At 43.1% G+C, this 15,572-nt stretch overlaps 1 protein-coding gene across 2 annotated transcripts; it reads left to right on the plus strand.

Moving 5' to 3' along the window:
• The first annotated feature begins 1,109 nt into the window (after positions 1-1,109).
• Positions 1,110-9,521, plus strand: eno1a (enolase 1a, (alpha)). 2 transcript variants are annotated; one of them, XM_031845334.1, is made up of 12 exons: positions 1,110-1,217; positions 3,336-3,430; positions 5,230-5,325; positions 5,468-5,526; positions 6,272-6,341; positions 6,787-6,920; positions 7,087-7,309; positions 7,722-7,919; positions 8,285-8,486; positions 8,576-8,684; positions 8,807-8,865; positions 9,016-9,521. In XM_031845334.1, the coding sequence occupies exons 2-12, from the start codon at positions 3,346-3,348 to the stop codon at positions 9,077-9,079; spliced, it is 1,299 nt and encodes a 432-aa protein (XP_031701194.1). In that variant the 5' UTR covers positions 1,110-1,217; positions 3,336-3,345; the 3' UTR covers positions 9,080-9,521. The 2 variants fall into 2 exon arrangements, with proteins under 2 accessions (XP_031701194.1, XP_031701193.1); XM_031845333.1 differs by lacking the exon at positions 5,468-5,526 and adding an exon at positions 5,798-5,856.
• Positions 9,522-15,572: the final 6,051 nt, after the last annotated feature.

Here is a 15,572-nt window from a genome sequence, read left to right on the forward strand (position 1 = left end):
GTGGAGGCACTTGAGGCACTTGTTGACATTTTAATGAGAGCATGTGGGCAGCAGGTGGCGCAGTTGGATTTAACAGAGTCTGAAGGTCACTGCAGAAGGCTTTCATCACAGTGAAGCCCCAAGCAGCTCTGATCTGTCACGGATGCTGCACTCGCTGCAATGCGCAGCTGCATGAAGCCCATGTCCCGTTTAAATGAGACTCATGCTTGGGGGGAAACCCACTAGTCACTCATGTCGAGATTCATTACTGCAATGTCCACATACACTACCAGTGCATTCGCTCTTGAAATACATAATTGGGTAAATAATCCTGCAAATGCTAGTACTTCCACATACTGATATATATGTGCATGATCACTGCGTCTTTTAACACAAGCGTCAAATGAATCAGTATCTGGTGATCTGCAGATCAAAATATCTATATTTTCTATATTTAAACTGAATCTGGGATGCATTTGGTTGAAAAGTGAATGTTTTCAGATTATATAGCCTGTAATCATTAGTGTTTCAACAGCATTGAGTTGACTATATATTCTATGGAACAGGTTCTGTAAAAAAGACGACATGATGTATCATTATTAAAAGGCTGTTGAAACAAAAACAGGTCTAGTAGTTTATTTTTACTCGAATGTCTAGACATCTTTTGACCTGTAAATCACCACATCATGAGATTATTTCATCTTTTGATCTAATAAGGAAAGCACACAACGCTTTTTTTAATATTCGTAATGGTAAAGGAAAAGTCAGTGCCAAAAAACGTGACCGCAAGTGACATGTGACCAACGACGAACCACTGCATCGGAGATCCCTGCCTGCTTCTCTGCACGTACTCAAAATGCGTCATCTTTCCGCATACTGCCTCTTTCATCCTCACACGAAAAAAACTACACTTCCCACAGTTCACCTCCAATAAAACATTCTTTCTCTCTGCATGTTTTGTGATCATTAAAAGCGATGATTTAAAACATCCGCATCCCCCTCGTCGTCCTTGTGGGCTGTGAAGTCTGTCCTGATGACAGAATGGCGAACGTGCATCCTTACTCGCGCTATTCTGCCTCGTGAGTCGGTGCCAGCCAATGGCGTGGCTCCGTTCCCCTGCTTCTTCCTGATTCCGTCCACTTTATGACAGAGCACGGAGCGTCACGAGCGCCTTCTCTGCCTGCCTGCACGAGAGAGACAGACAGCACCGTCCCTGCACACAGTTAGGCCCGGAAAAGGTAACTTTAATTTCATTATTTCTCCTTTTTATCAGCCCATTTTGCGTAGGAAATCTAGTGCATCTTAAAGAGCCTATTCCAAGACCGTGTGTGTTGTTATAAATAACTTTTCTTCTTTTTTTAAACGTGTACATGGTGTTCCTCGTCCTCGACGGTAACCTCAAAGTCTCGTCCTTGTGTTTGGCTGATACTGTCTTTGTTATCGTGGATTATAAACCTCGGTTAATTCCTCAGTTGTTAGGTTTGTGGCATGCAGGATGGAGCCAACCGTCTATTTTTAAAACCAGACCGTCAGCTGGCGAGAGGTCACTCCATTTAGAGCTGCAGGGTGTGCGGGGGGAAAAAAAGGGCGTCAAGTTGCACGTCCAGCTTCCAGCAGTGTCCTCCGTGTGTTAAAGAATCACTAGTGTCTTTATAGCCCAGAGACTTAATGCATGTAATGCTGTGTGAGGGACTGTCGTGTGCTACACATGCTAGATCAGGCAGTGAGCTTCCTACCAGTTGCTGCAGACGTGGGGGTGTGTCCACAGTTTGTAGGAAAATTACTGCGTGTAGTGAGATCACACTCCGTGTGTCTATGTGATGGTTGGTCATTTCTCTACTTTGCAGACTCCCAGAAGATACTTTCAGCAAGTCACTTTAGTTAGTTAGATTGTCTAGTAGTTTATTACTGCAGCTTTAAAGGTATTGTTAATGAGAAATTATGAAACTGATTGTTAACACACAGTTATGGCTCGCTGGCAGGTCCTAATGTAGCCCAAATGAGGATTAAGCCACATTTACATGCACAACCATATCGGGTAACAATTCTCAATTATTTATTTTTCTTTGGGTGCCATTTTGTGCTGCCAGTTTAACTCCGTGCTCTCCACATTTGCAATAATCTGGTAGCAAACATTTAAAAAAAAAAAGCTAAATTACTGTAGGCTACTGTGCATGTGAGACATCTATGACAGAAATATAGTGGATATGCTACTTGGTTACTTGGTTATAACAATTTACTTTTTCCCTGAATCAATTAATCATCTATAAGATTGTCAGAAAATAGTGAGACGTAGACATCCTAATACTTCAAATATATTATTTTGTACAACAACGAGCCCAAAGCTCGTTTACTTTGAGAAATGTACGTTTTTCTATAAATTCCTGTTAAACACAATACGCTGCCTAAACTTGGTTTAAAAAGTGATTCAAACCACGGACTCTCGGTGTTAACCAGTTCCAGTGAACTATAAAATATTTCCATTTAGCTAAAGAAAAGTGTGTGTGTGTGTGTGTGTGTGTGTGTGTGTGTGTGTGTGTGTGTGTGGTTGATTTTTCCTCTTGGCTGAAGCCATTGGCAAGTTTCCACACATTTTCCATTGATTCTGCTGTAGACACACTAGTTTAACTCTGGAGGCTGTACTCAAAGTGCACTCATGCGTTCAGAGGAGATAGATGAGCAAGTTAGTGCAAACACATGAAAGTCAACAGCGCAGCCGGCGTCATGGCCAGACTGTCTGGCCTAAAACCTTCTCTGTCCTCCACCACTGGAATTTGGGCAGATAACGAAGGCTCTGTGAGATTACGCCACTATTCAGGCCTTTAACCCGTATCAGTAGAGTACAATTTACACAGAAATAAGCCAAATGTGTATTGTGCCGAGTCATTCACTTGCTGTTATACGTATACTGACCTTTCACGACTGTTATCAGGAGCTCCCTGTTTGAGAGAAGTGCTCTCAACTCGGTTTTGCAATGCTGTTTTGTAATCTTATAGATTAAGTAACCTGAACAGACTTGCAGAGATTTCTCTTTTTTTTTTTTTTTGCTGCATAAGCCCCGCCTTTCTGTGACTAATATCTCCGCTGCCCTGGCCCGCCTCCATCAGTTGGTTCAGGTGGTGTGATCAGCTCACAGATATGTTTAATTAGAGAATTCATCAGATGGTTTATTGTTCCGTCTCCAAACTTAAACTTAAAATTAGATTACATTTCGTCCTGCGCGTGTCATTGAGCATTTAAATTAGTACCAACTCACTGTGTTGACTCAAAGCTTTAATTCAGTAAGTAAGCGTCTGTCTGCTCGGCCTGTGGCGCAGCACCATACTGACATCTCCTCCCTCTCGCTTCATCTGCAGATCCAGAACCATGTCCATCCTCAAGATTCACGCTCGTGAGATTTTTGACTCCCGTGGCAACCCCACTGTGGAGGTCGATCTGTACACCAAGAAAGGTACAGTATGGTTGCACGTTTTCATCTACCTCATGGGTTCATAGATGGTGGTTAAGTGTGGCAAAACCAGATCCAACTTGTGCTTGTTTAACTTCTACACGTTGGTGAACCGGTTATTTGAACGTATCCAAAACGTAAATCATGTAATTATTCTCCAGTATGTGGAATGCTGCAGTAAGGACATTGTGTTGGAAGCAACGTTTAATACTTCTTTTGTGTCTTGTCCAATTATCTAGCTAGTGAAGCCTAGTAAAGATGTGCATTAGGATGATGAAGTCAGTGTGCTGCCAGCTCCAGGCCCAGCCTGGATCAGCTCAGGTGGTGAATGTGTGAAAATAGCTCCTGTAATATATCTCGCTGCCCCTCCAGCTCTCTGTTACTGTAATGGTTCCTGTTTGGGAGCACAGATAGCTCGTACAGTATGTGTCCTTCTAGCAAACCTATGAGTTGAGTTGAATCTTTGATAGAGAGATGTCGTCTTGTATAAATCCACAGTACGCTTCCCTTCACCTAACTGTATGTCTGATTACATTTTTAAAAAACATCTAAACTCTGCAATGTTTGACACGTCTGCCGACAGTTTAGATCAATTAATCCAATTAACTAGTGGCCCGACTGTGATTTGAAGTTTTCCGGCGAGCGGTTCTGCTCTGAAAGCTAAAACAAAAGAGCAGCTCGACCCGACGAAATGTCCTGAGAATGTTAATGAAGCAACCTGAATGACCAGTGACATGGAAGCGAGTGGAACAGGCTACAGCTGCCGTCAATGCTTCGGCTGAGAATCGACCGCTTTAATCTGCAGCCCCTTTTCATTAGTTTGGGATGTTTGCTAAGTGCTCCAGTTTACTGTAAATACCACCTTTTATTCCTTTTTCTTGACAAGATTCCCTTATAAGTCTGCCAGGTCTGTTTTGGCATCATTAACGGGACATACCGAAGCGGGTGTGCTGTGTTTTGATGTGTTGCGTAACAAGCTAGCCGCTCGGTCACAGGCAGTCAAACTAGAAAACCTCCTCTGATTGTTGTTAGAATATTGTAGTAGCTCTGGTAATAATAGAGAGACATCTACAATCACCGTTACCGTTATATCCTCTAGTTTTTATTGTATTTGGGTCATGGCTTTCATCCGCCAGATATAATACGATGTGATGGTACGACCCGATGGATGTTGCAGGTAGTGTCTCGATGCAGATGATTTGCTAAGCCTGACCTCATGGCCTAAGCCTCCTGTCTTAAGCCCTAAATCCACTCAGACTCACACCCTTCCTGTCGCTCCACAGAGCAAACTGAATAGGTTTCTGCTAATCCCCAAATTTCTCCTCACTTGGTTGAATCCAAAATGTCCTCTTTATGTGTCGGCGTGGCCTCGCATCCAGCCACAGATGCACTGCACATGCTCAGTTGGTAGCCCGTCTTTCCCTGTTGCATCACAGCCTTCTGCAGCACAACTACCTCCACACACGCTTCAGTTCTCTCTGTGGCCAGAAAAACGGTGGACATTGGGACTACGTTTATGATTAGATTGCTTCCCTTAATGTCTTTTTTACGTGCTGTTGCTCCTTGAATTCCCAGCAGCCCCCTCGTCCTCTGAATGCTCTGTCAGACATGTTTTTGTCCACACAGTCTAAGCTCGATAAATGTCACATCGGTGTCTCGTAGTTTGCAGTCATGGTGATGGCTGACGGGGGAAAATTAAGTATCAACATTCATCAAACTGCAGTCAGAGCGTTGCCGTCTTGTTGGACATGACTCAGCACTTTAAGATGTGACTGTAACAGAATGTCCTCTGTGTCTCCAAGGTCTTTTCAGAGCTGCAGTGCCCAGCGGTGCCTCCACCGGCATCTACGAGGCCCTGGAGCTCCGTGACAATGACAAGACCCGCTACATGGGCAAAGGTAAGCCGTCTACGCCGATTCTCTCTCTAAACCTTCTGGTTACCTCTATTCTGTTGCTCTCCCTCGTGTCACTTCAACGCCACTATACGTTCTGTTGTCTGTCCTTCATTTCTGTTTCCTGCGTCTCTCTTCATTCTGTTAGGAGTCAAAAGAGCAGTTAAATATGTAAATGAGTTCTTGGCCCCTGCCTTGTGTAACCAGGTAAATAAAGTGTGACATAACAGGATGCCTCTCTCACACCTCGGTCTGCACAGCAGCATGAAGAATGGCTTTGCCTTTGGAAACTAACCTTGAAAGGCACGAACAGATGTTCACAGATCTAAAAGATGAATAAAAAAACGCAATCCTAGATGGTTAAATATTATTTCATGTCCGTATAAGATTGGATGAGGGGCGCTGTGGTCATCTGTGTCGCCTGCTCTGCATGCTCTCCTGCTGTCTGGGTCAGTTATGGTCTGCTTGTCCCTTGCAGGTGTCTCAAAAGCTGTTGAGAATATCAATAAAAAAATTGCACCTGCACTGGTTAGCAAGGTAGGACCATTTATTGTTTGACTAATAACTGTGCGTTTGTGTCAAAGCCCTCAAGTTAATGGATCAGTGTCTTGAATTAATTGTTAGTGTATCTTGAAGGCTCAACAGAAAGTGATTGCACTAAAATATTCGTAACATTGGCAGCAGTACTGACAGTCTCTACTAACTGTGCGATTTTTGCAGTTTGTTGTTCCTATTTCACATTGACTTCATTGTTTTTTGACGTTTGCATTTGTAGAAATGATATATCTAAAGTATCTATAAACCATTGCATTAGCGGAGCTTCAGTGATATAATTCTGAGATTATTCTAACATTATTGGAGTGTTCATTTGAACTAACGAGTCAGAATTAAGCCTAGTTAATCTTTTATATCCAAACGTGCAGTATAACGTGTCATGTTTTGTCTAATCCAGGATGTGAACGTTAAAGACCAGGAGAAGATCGACCAGCTGATGCTGGACATGGACGGCACAGAAAACAAGTGTAAGACGCTACTTTATCTACTGGCTTCACAATGTCGGTGCAGAGTTTTGTGAGCTTTTGTCAGATTTGTAAAGATCTATCTACTTTAAGAAAGGGTTTGACAAGATTAAAATACCTTTATCTGTAGCTTTTCCAGAAAATGTTCTGTATCTTGATACATGTTTATATTGTGATATATAATGGCATATAGAGGATTTTATCCATATTGTCCACTCCTACCTAAGATAGTCTTGAGAAATCCCCCATATTTATCATACAGAGCACTATATGCATCCTCTGCCATTCTACTTAAGTTTCAGAATTCTGTGTGAATTCATGCATTACTGATTTTTGCTTAATTAGCCCAGAAAATGCTCAGAAGAATTTAGATATCGGAAGACATTGATGTTCTATAAATGCAGTCTACACACAGTATATTCAGATGTTTGTGTCTACCCTCCCTCAGCTAAGTTTGGTGCTAACGCCATCCTGGGCGTCTCCCTGGCTGTGTGCAAGGCTGGTGCAGCAGAGAAGGGCGTTCCCCTCTACCGCCACATCGCTGACCTGGCTGGAAACCCTGAAGTCATCCTCCCTGTCCCTGTGAGTGTGATGGTGCAATTACCGAAGCCGTGTCCCATAGACTTGGTAGAGACTCTTAATGCCAATAGGCCTAAAAGACGTACGCCATTAGTGAGTGATCCAGAGAATCATAAATTCAGTCGTGAGTCCATTAAGCTGAAAGCCGATCCTCTCTGCCTCCGTCCAGGCTTTCAACGTCATCAACGGCGGCTCCCACGCAGGCAACAAGCTGGCCATGCAGGAGTTCATGATCCTGCCTGTGGGAGCCAGCAGCTTCAAGGAGGCCATGCGCATCGGTGCCGAGGTCTACCACAACCTGAAGAATGTCATCAAGGAGAAATATGGCAAGGACGCCACTAACGTAGGAGACGAGGGAGGCTTCGCCCCCAACATCCTGGAGAACAAGGAAGGTGAGAGGAAGCATGATGTCAGAGGGTTTCGATACCAGCCAACAGAGTTCACATCCAGTTGAATACATTACTAGTTATTTTAGGACACGGATGGAGGCTTGTTTTCATTTTTGAGGAGAGAGTTGATAGTAAAAAGTTGTCACAGTGTGACTACATTCTTTGACCTCTCAAGGAAGTACTTCACTTATCATGTCACTCTTGGGCCGACATATGGTTTCTAAATTAAGGCCTCGACTCAGGAACCAATGCACCGACGGCCAGCCTCTGACTCCAGTGTCTGGTTAGGGTGCTGATATGGCAAATGCCCCAGTGGAGCAGAGTCTTCAGTGGCGACACATTTGTGCAAACTGAATGATTTTATTACCTACGTCTCTTGTCACATTTTTACAGTAGTATGTTGTTTTTGCCCCAGCTCTGGAGCTGCTGAAGAACGCCATCGCCAAGGCCGGCTACACCGACAAGATCGTGATTGGCATGGACGTGGCTGCCTCTGAGTTTTACAAGGGCGGCAAGTACGACCTGGACTTCAAGTCCCCCGACGACCCCAGCCGCTACATCTCCCCCGACAAGCTGGCTGACCTCTACAGGAGCTTTGTCAAAGATTACCCTGGTGGGTTTCAACACTTATCCTCTTCTTTACAGCCGTGAAACTCTTTGTGTCTGTAAATGTTTCTGTTTTGGTTCACTCATCGCGCTCTTAAGCATTGTTTTTGGCCAAACAGGCAGCTGTTTTCAGCAAAAACTCTAAAGAACACTGCTGTTCACTTCTGTCAAAGTTAGCAGCTAGCTGGTGAACATAACGGAGCGTTTTAGCAGCGTGTTTCTGCTGCCACCAAGTGGTCAGAAGCATCAACTACTGAAGGTTTAAGGTGTCTGTAGATGGTAGCCATTACTCAGTGGCATCTTAATCAATGCTGACGTGTTGGATTTCTGAATGGCTGTAACATTACCCTCACCTACTCACTATCCTAACAGTGGTGTCCATTGAGGACCCCTTTGACCAGGATGACTGGGAGGCGTGGAGCAAATTCACAGCCAGCACCAGCATCCAGGTGGTGGGCGATGACCTCACAGTCACCAACCCCAAACGCATTGCCAAGGGTGTGGCTGAGAAGTCCTGCAACTGCCTGCTGCTCAAAGTCAACCAGATCGGCTCCGTCACAGAGTCCCTGCAGGCGTGAGTGTGGTCAAAGTTCTGCACCAAAATCCAAGAAAGTAAATAAAGTACAAGCTGGCTAACTTGGCTTAAATGTGTCTCCTTTTTAGCTGCAAGATGGCCCAGAGCAACGGCTGGGGCGTGATGGTCAGCCATCGCTCTGGAGAGACGGAGGACACCTTCATCGCTGACCTGGTGGTCGGTCTCTGCACTGGACAGGTAAAACCTCAACAGACGTATCATTTTTCCTTCCAATTGTGACATTAATTGGTAAACTGTACTGCAGGTGTAGCTTTAACTTTACAGATTGGGTTTTACATTTCATTTAATTCCTTTCCCAGATCAAGACTGGTGCACCTTGCCGGTCTGAGCGCTTGGCCAAGTACAACCAGCTGCTCAGGTGAGTCCAGTCCAGAAACGTATGCCTACAGTTACACTGACGTTTATTAACAGTTTGAGATATACGGTCCATGCTCGTTAGAGGCACTGCTTTGCAGATTTTCTCAGACTATCAATCCATTCCATTTTAACAAACTGTCCTCACTCCTAGGATTGAAGAGGAGCTCGGCGACAAGGCCCGTTTTGCCGGCCAGAACTTCAGACACCCCATCTGAGCTGGTCCACCTCCATGGGCCTCTGTGTGTTCAACTGCTCATAAATACTCCCCACTAATATACGCCACTTTAGGTTGCCTGCCCTGTCCGGAGAGAAGAGGGAGAGATTACTTGCTGACATCCAAGGTCCAAGTCTGGTCTGTGGCCGTGGAGAAGCCATTCAGTACAACCACAGCTCAGCTCATCCTCAAAACTGTGCTTTAGCTCCTGAATAGTGTCGGTCCCAGTGTTTGTTTCTGTGTAACTGTGTGAGAGCTTTTCGTTCAGCTTCTTGTGAGTTGTAGTGATTTTTGGTGCTCTTGAGCTACTGTAACTGTAGTACGGCTCTGCCTCGAGCAGTGGTAACAGTACTGTGTGTGCGCCCAATTTGTCGCATCTGACATGGTCTTGTGTTGCTGTAAGCGTTGGCAGAAATATGTAATAAACAACATAGTTTAAAACATTTTTGTAAATTTGTCATTCATCCACATGTTCAGGTGTTGTCTGAAATCACGTGACTACTGCAGAGCTTCATAGATGGTGATGATTACCTATTGCTATCAATATAAACGAGGTCATAATCACAAATCCTTTAGGATTCATAGCGTTCTCACACAGAAGATGATCTGTGGTAAAGGGCCTCCTCAGTAACTGCTCCTGTCAGTGTGAGGTGTGTGTGTGTGTGTGTGTGTGTGTGTGAGTGTGTGTGTGTGTGTGAGATGTAATCTGAGTGCCACTGAGAGGCGGAAACATGAGCTCAGGGACGCCATTTCTGTCCCCCTAGGTACAAGAATCCAGAAGCTCTCCGCAAGCTCTTTTTGTACTGAGCCTTGCCAAGATAAATGAGGATCTATTCACCAGTGGTTCAGTACCTGGGGGGATTGCCAGCTGGGTCTGTGCCACACCAATTCACTTTGTGTGAGCCCGGTCTGAACCCGCCTCCATTGTTCAGTCATCACCAAGGAGATGTATAACAAATCACTGGTACAAAGAAACTACCAAGCATGTATTACAGTCCATAAACATCCTGTGACTATCATCGGCTGCAGATTTCCTTTAGCAACATCCTCTCACTTCAATAGACTAACAAGGTTTTCACAGAAAGTTTAGAAGAGTGAGTAAATCTTTGTTACTTGTTCATTGATATCACTGCTTGGATCACAGCCCTATAGAGAGCGGTTACAGACTTTCTATGAAACTGCAATGCTTGATTTCTTTTCCTTGAGACCTGTGCCACCTAGTGGTCAGATCCATGCAGTATACTTCACTGACTTGCTCCTTGCAGACACGAAAAAAAGAAGCCAGAGGGCTTCCAGAATGACAGTTAAAGATGACTTCATAGGGCTTCATCAAAACGTATTGGCGTGTTTCTGTAGATATAACAATAGAAATATAAAGCCAATAAAAGCGACACCAGTTTGCCTCCTAAAATCATCAGCAAACTGTTACTTATTCGACTATTGATCAGGCCATACTAAAGACAGCTCCTGGTGCTGAAATGAGGCGTCCACGTACCAAAGAGGGAAAAAATGAAACTATTTAGTTAAATTATACAATCTGTCCTTATTTCTGAGGTGAAGAATTACCTGTAAGTATTTTTCAACCAAAAGAGATTTGTCCTTAAAACACTAATGATGAGATGAGGCCGAATCATTAACTAAACACAACAGTTTCAGTTGGAAAAAGATTGTATTTTATTAGGAATATAAGTGCTGCTAGCTTCAGTGTTCAATGCAGCTTAATTTAACACAAAACAAACTAATTAATAAAGCAGATCATTTCTAATCTCTGTATGCCAATACAATAAGTTCCTGTCTACTAGAGGGGGTTAGAATCATTCAAATATGGACAGTCTTTCAAACAATTAAAAACATAATGGCCAGTGTTTGTATTGCATTCAAATATATCGATTCTAATCTATTTTGTGATCAGCAATTGTCATATTGTTCTCTTACAGTTTTGTTATTTTACAGTAGGCCTTTTAATGTGAATATATGCTATTTTCTGTATATTCGCTATTACTCCTAATTGTGTCATAAAAGACCCTATTTTCAATTTAATTATCTTGTGAAGGTCTTAAAATGTGCTTGTTTTTGTATTTCACTCCCCATAAAGGAATTATATTCTACTCTATTTTGTGATAAGATATTGTTACATTTTGTAATATTGTTGTCTTCCAATTCTGTTATTTGACTACAATAGTCCTTTTATGTAAATATATGCCATTTCAATACTACAGTTAACTCAAATCTCCCAACACAGATAATAATCTATTTCATACTGTTGTATTCATCATACTGTTAATCTTCTAATTGTGTTATTACACCCTTATTTTCAGATCAATTTTGCAGTGTTGTCTTGTGCCAGGTGTTAAAATCTGATGTTCCGATACATTTAATTCCCCATGGAGGAATTATATTCTACTCTATTTTGTGATCAAATATTTTTCAATTCTGTCATATTGTTCCCGCTAATTTTGTCACTTGTTTACTGCATGCCTTATAATGTAACACATCCAGCATATTTACTGTATATTCAATACTGCAGTACACTCAAATCTCCTGAGAGAGAGAGAGAGAGAGAGAGAGAGAGAGAGAGAGAGAGAGAGAGATTCTATTGTGTTCTATTCTTCTTGGCTCCCTGTCAGTCTAAATATAGTCTGGCAGTATCACAGGTTTATAAGGATGAAGATAGACCAAGTGTTGCTACAGAATAGACACCCCGAGGACTCCCACGCGTGCACCCTCCCTGTCTCTCTCTCTGTGTGGATGTTCCCAGTTTTGGCCAGTGGGTGACGATATTTCACCGGTTGAACTTTGAGAACCCCCCAACTGTTCTCACCCCAAGATGAAGAAGGATGCTGTCATGCTGAGTGCCCCTCACACACACTAGTCAGAGCATTCCGGCTACGATTACTCCCTCTTTATTCTCAAGTCCATCACTTATGACAGCATTATATTAAACGTGGTTCCGTTCCGTTATAGCTAACGTACATAAGAGAAGATATACAGGTGGCGATGCAGCTGCTGTGCTACTCTGTGCAACGTTAGTGGCGACACTTGGCTAACTAACGTTGGCTAATTGCCCCGCTGCTGCTGCTGCTATTGTTTGTTGTTGCAGCCTCTCATCAAACAAATCACAGATGTTGTAGATCAAGCCCTTTAAGGTAAGTGCTGTGAGCTTCAACCAGCCGTCTTCTTTTGCCTCTAACGTTCACCAGCAAACGAGCAAGAAAGGGACAAATACAAAGGAATAGTTTGTAGACGTTGGACTGTTAACGTACACCCTTTGCTCGCTAGCTGTTTGGCTAATTTGCCTATTAGCATCCGCTAGCTAGTTAGCTGAGAGACTTGTTTGTCCCTTACTGTTGCTGGTTACCATGGACTAACGTTAGCGGCTAGCGCCAGTGACTAGCACTGATTGGACAGCAAGGAGCAGTGTAATGTCTGGACACAAACAGCTCGTTGACACCGGTTAGCACAGTGCACATGCAACACACACAACATGAGTTCATTTTATTAAACGCTTTGTGGTTTCAACGTGCACGTACCCTTGCATTACGCTACCTCACAAGTAAACGTTTTCTCATTTTGAATCCCCCCCCCCCCCCCACCCACTGTTGTAGCTCTGTTCCAGGGAGTAGTCTGAGCCCACTCAGCTATTGTCATTAGCTCTTGGATACGTTAGCTGGCGAAGCTAACTTGCTGTCTTTGTGTGCTTGACTTGTGCTCATTTATTGTTATCTAGCTTATAGTGTGTGGTTATTTACGAGCCTGGGGTGGCTTTAAAGAAAGCTTAGCACTGGATAACGGCACGCTCATGTTCACTTTTTGGAAACAAAGATGCAAGGCTTGTAACATCTTCCTGGGAGAGATTTGTCAACAAATAGATTCAGCAGAATTGGCATGAACACTTTTCACCTTTTGAGTAGTTGAAAACACCTGAGTAGTAACATTGGAGACCACTTAATGTACAGGGATATGGATATTTGCTGTGTTTATGTTTTTATCAGTGCGTTTTTGTATGAGGTTAGTCCAAGTTGTTATGAATTGTAAGTTTGAAAATAGTTACAAATACACTACAGTTACACACACACCATGCATAATCTGTCCTATAAACAAGATTCCAATGATGGTTTCTATTCATGTTAGTGTCTATAACTTGACACAGAGCCATTAATAGCCAGTGATTTATATTTATTGAGGGCTTATGACTCACTCCCCACTTGTGACTTGTGCCTTACAGGCTACATAGCCCTGCACAATTGTGGACTTCACCATAACTAATGAATATATACACTGTTCACAGTGATCAAAGGCGTGAGACGTATTATTTGCTCCTTAAATGCCAAAGCTATTTTCAGTCTCTCAGTTGAAAGAATGTAATTTGGTGTTGACATCAAAGCCTGCATTTCCTTACTTGTCGAAGTGTCACATCATTAGGCTGATTATAAGAACATCTTTCATACATTATCAGATAACCTGACAGCGTTGTGAAACATAAACGTGCTCGACACCACATTATGTTCACTGACTGTAAACGACCTAACATGGACAGGTTTTGGTACTTTGCAGTCAACTGCACCACAACTCTATCTGTTCAGTCATTGCCACCTGCTCAGGCCTCCTGATAATGACATGGCTGTGTAAGAGAGAGGCCACTGAACTGGAAAAAGTTCACAAACGCATCATGTAATGTCTGTTACACATGCTATTGTTTAGCAGTAGAGGGTTAGGTAGGAAAGCATACTCATACACCCATATTTCTACAAATAAAAGATTAACAACAGGTTATATTTCTTTCTTACTTTGAGCAAATACAACTGTTAAACCAAACTGTATTCAATCCGCTTTAGTGTTTGCTGGATATGTCCTGTATCACTGCAGTTGTGACGAAAGCAGCTCCTTCATACACCTTATTAGCTCCATACGTCGTGCATATGGCTCATCTGATGTTTTGGTGGCTTTTCCTGCTGCCAGATGCTTTGTGGTTGTGATTTAGATTTTCCTAAACTACCACTTAGACTGTAAAGTTGCTGGGTTAGGTTACAGAGGTCTGCCATTACGGGCTATACGTTGATTACTACTTTAGCACAGCGCTGACAGAAAAGCACATAGATGTTTGGTTTATAGTTTTTGTAGGAAGATCATTTTTCAGCTTCAGCCAAGAGGATCATTTAAAATAGTTTAAAACGGAACGTTTGTGGTGTCCTTTTTTTTTGTATATGACTGTGTAAAGTCCTTTTTTTTTTTTTTTAAATCCGCATTATCAGGTTATCTTGTAGTTCAGGGGGTCAGAGGCGGTCAGGGCTGTTTTATAGTGTTTCAGTTTGACTGGGATCTCATGAGCAGCAGTGGGTAAAATTACTTTGACTCACATATTCAATGACACACCCCATCCATCGAATGTTAATCTAGCCGGGTGGCTGTAGTAGCAGCAGAATAATGATAAGAGAAGTGTAATAACCTCGCTATTTCCCTTTTAATGACTAATGTGTGTTTGAGTAATGGCAGCTCTCTGTGAGTAATATAATGTGGCGAATGGAGGGCCAGATACTGTTAAGGAAAATCCCTTTTCACTGCGCTCTGACACCTCTTTGTCGGATGATTTGTCAATACACATGTTCGGGAATTCGGTGTTTACATGCTGCGCTCGAATGGCATCTCGCTGTGATTCACCAAGATGCCGTCACTACGTCTTTCCTTTTGCCATGAATTGTCACGAAAGATGATTCCCCCATATTAATGGCCGGGTCTAGTCTCGGAGCTACTTCATACTGAGGGATTGTGTTGCAGTACGAGACGGTGCTATAACCCGTCATCGGTGTGGCAAGCGTGTGTTTTGAAAAGGGGCATTTTACTCTCAGCGAGGCTATTCCGTTTCAAATAAAGAGGATTAGCTGGATTTATTGTGACTTTTGCTCACGGATTTTATACACAGTATGAAATTATGTTGGCAGTGGAGGTAGGTAAGCAGTGAAATACCTGCCTGACAGAGCAAATACAGCAAATGATGTACAATCAAGCATCTTAATGCTTCAGATTTGTAGTTAAGAAAATGTGTTGCCTTGCATTCAGATTCTAGTCACCGCGCATAGCTTCTGCAAAGACGACACAATAGGGGGAAGCGGGTGGATCCACTGATTTGGCTTTTTCCTTTAACAGATATCGGTTTCATTGGAAGATATCTGGCTATTGCATAGAAAATTAATGCCCTGAACAAAGGAGCGATGTTCGCTCAAAGACCTCTTGATGGGCCATTCAAGTGCTGTATATTCATTAAAAATAACAATCTGTCAGCACTTACTGACAGCACGCACAACAAGCCAAGCTCCCTTTATTGTTCTCCGAAGATGTTTTTCAGTTCCCGTGCCAAGAGCTGGGTAATTGGCTGTAGCAAAGCCTTGCATGTGTTGTTTTAAGATATTGGACTGACACGCACAGGGCACACTGGCAGAAATGAGGCAAGCACCCCCCCCCCCCCCCCCCCCCCCCCCCCCCCCCCCCCCCCCCCC

Source organism: Anarrhichthys ocellatus, unplaced genomic scaffold (genome assembly GCF_004355925.1).
Source record: "Anarrhichthys ocellatus isolate YVR2014 unplaced genomic scaffold, GSC_Weel_1.0 scaffold5, whole genome shotgun sequence".
In the NCBI taxonomy this organism is placed as follows: Eukaryota; Metazoa; Chordata; class Actinopteri; order Perciformes; family Anarhichadidae; genus Anarrhichthys; species Anarrhichthys ocellatus.

Bases quoted from the DNA above. Each gene is read 5' to 3' on its own strand.
- eno1a (XM_031845334.1), top strand. From the start codon at position 3,346: ATGTCCATCCTCAAGATTCACGCTCGTGAGATTTTTGACTCCCGTGGC. The intron at 6,342-6,786 runs GTAAGACGCTAC...ACCCTCCCTCAG, and splicing joins GGACGGCACAGAAAACAAGT to CTAAGTTTGGTGCTAACGCC. The intron at 8,685-8,806 runs GTAAAACCTCAA...TTCCTTTCCCAG, and splicing joins TCGGTCTCTGCACTGGACAG to ATCAAGACTGGTGCACCTTG.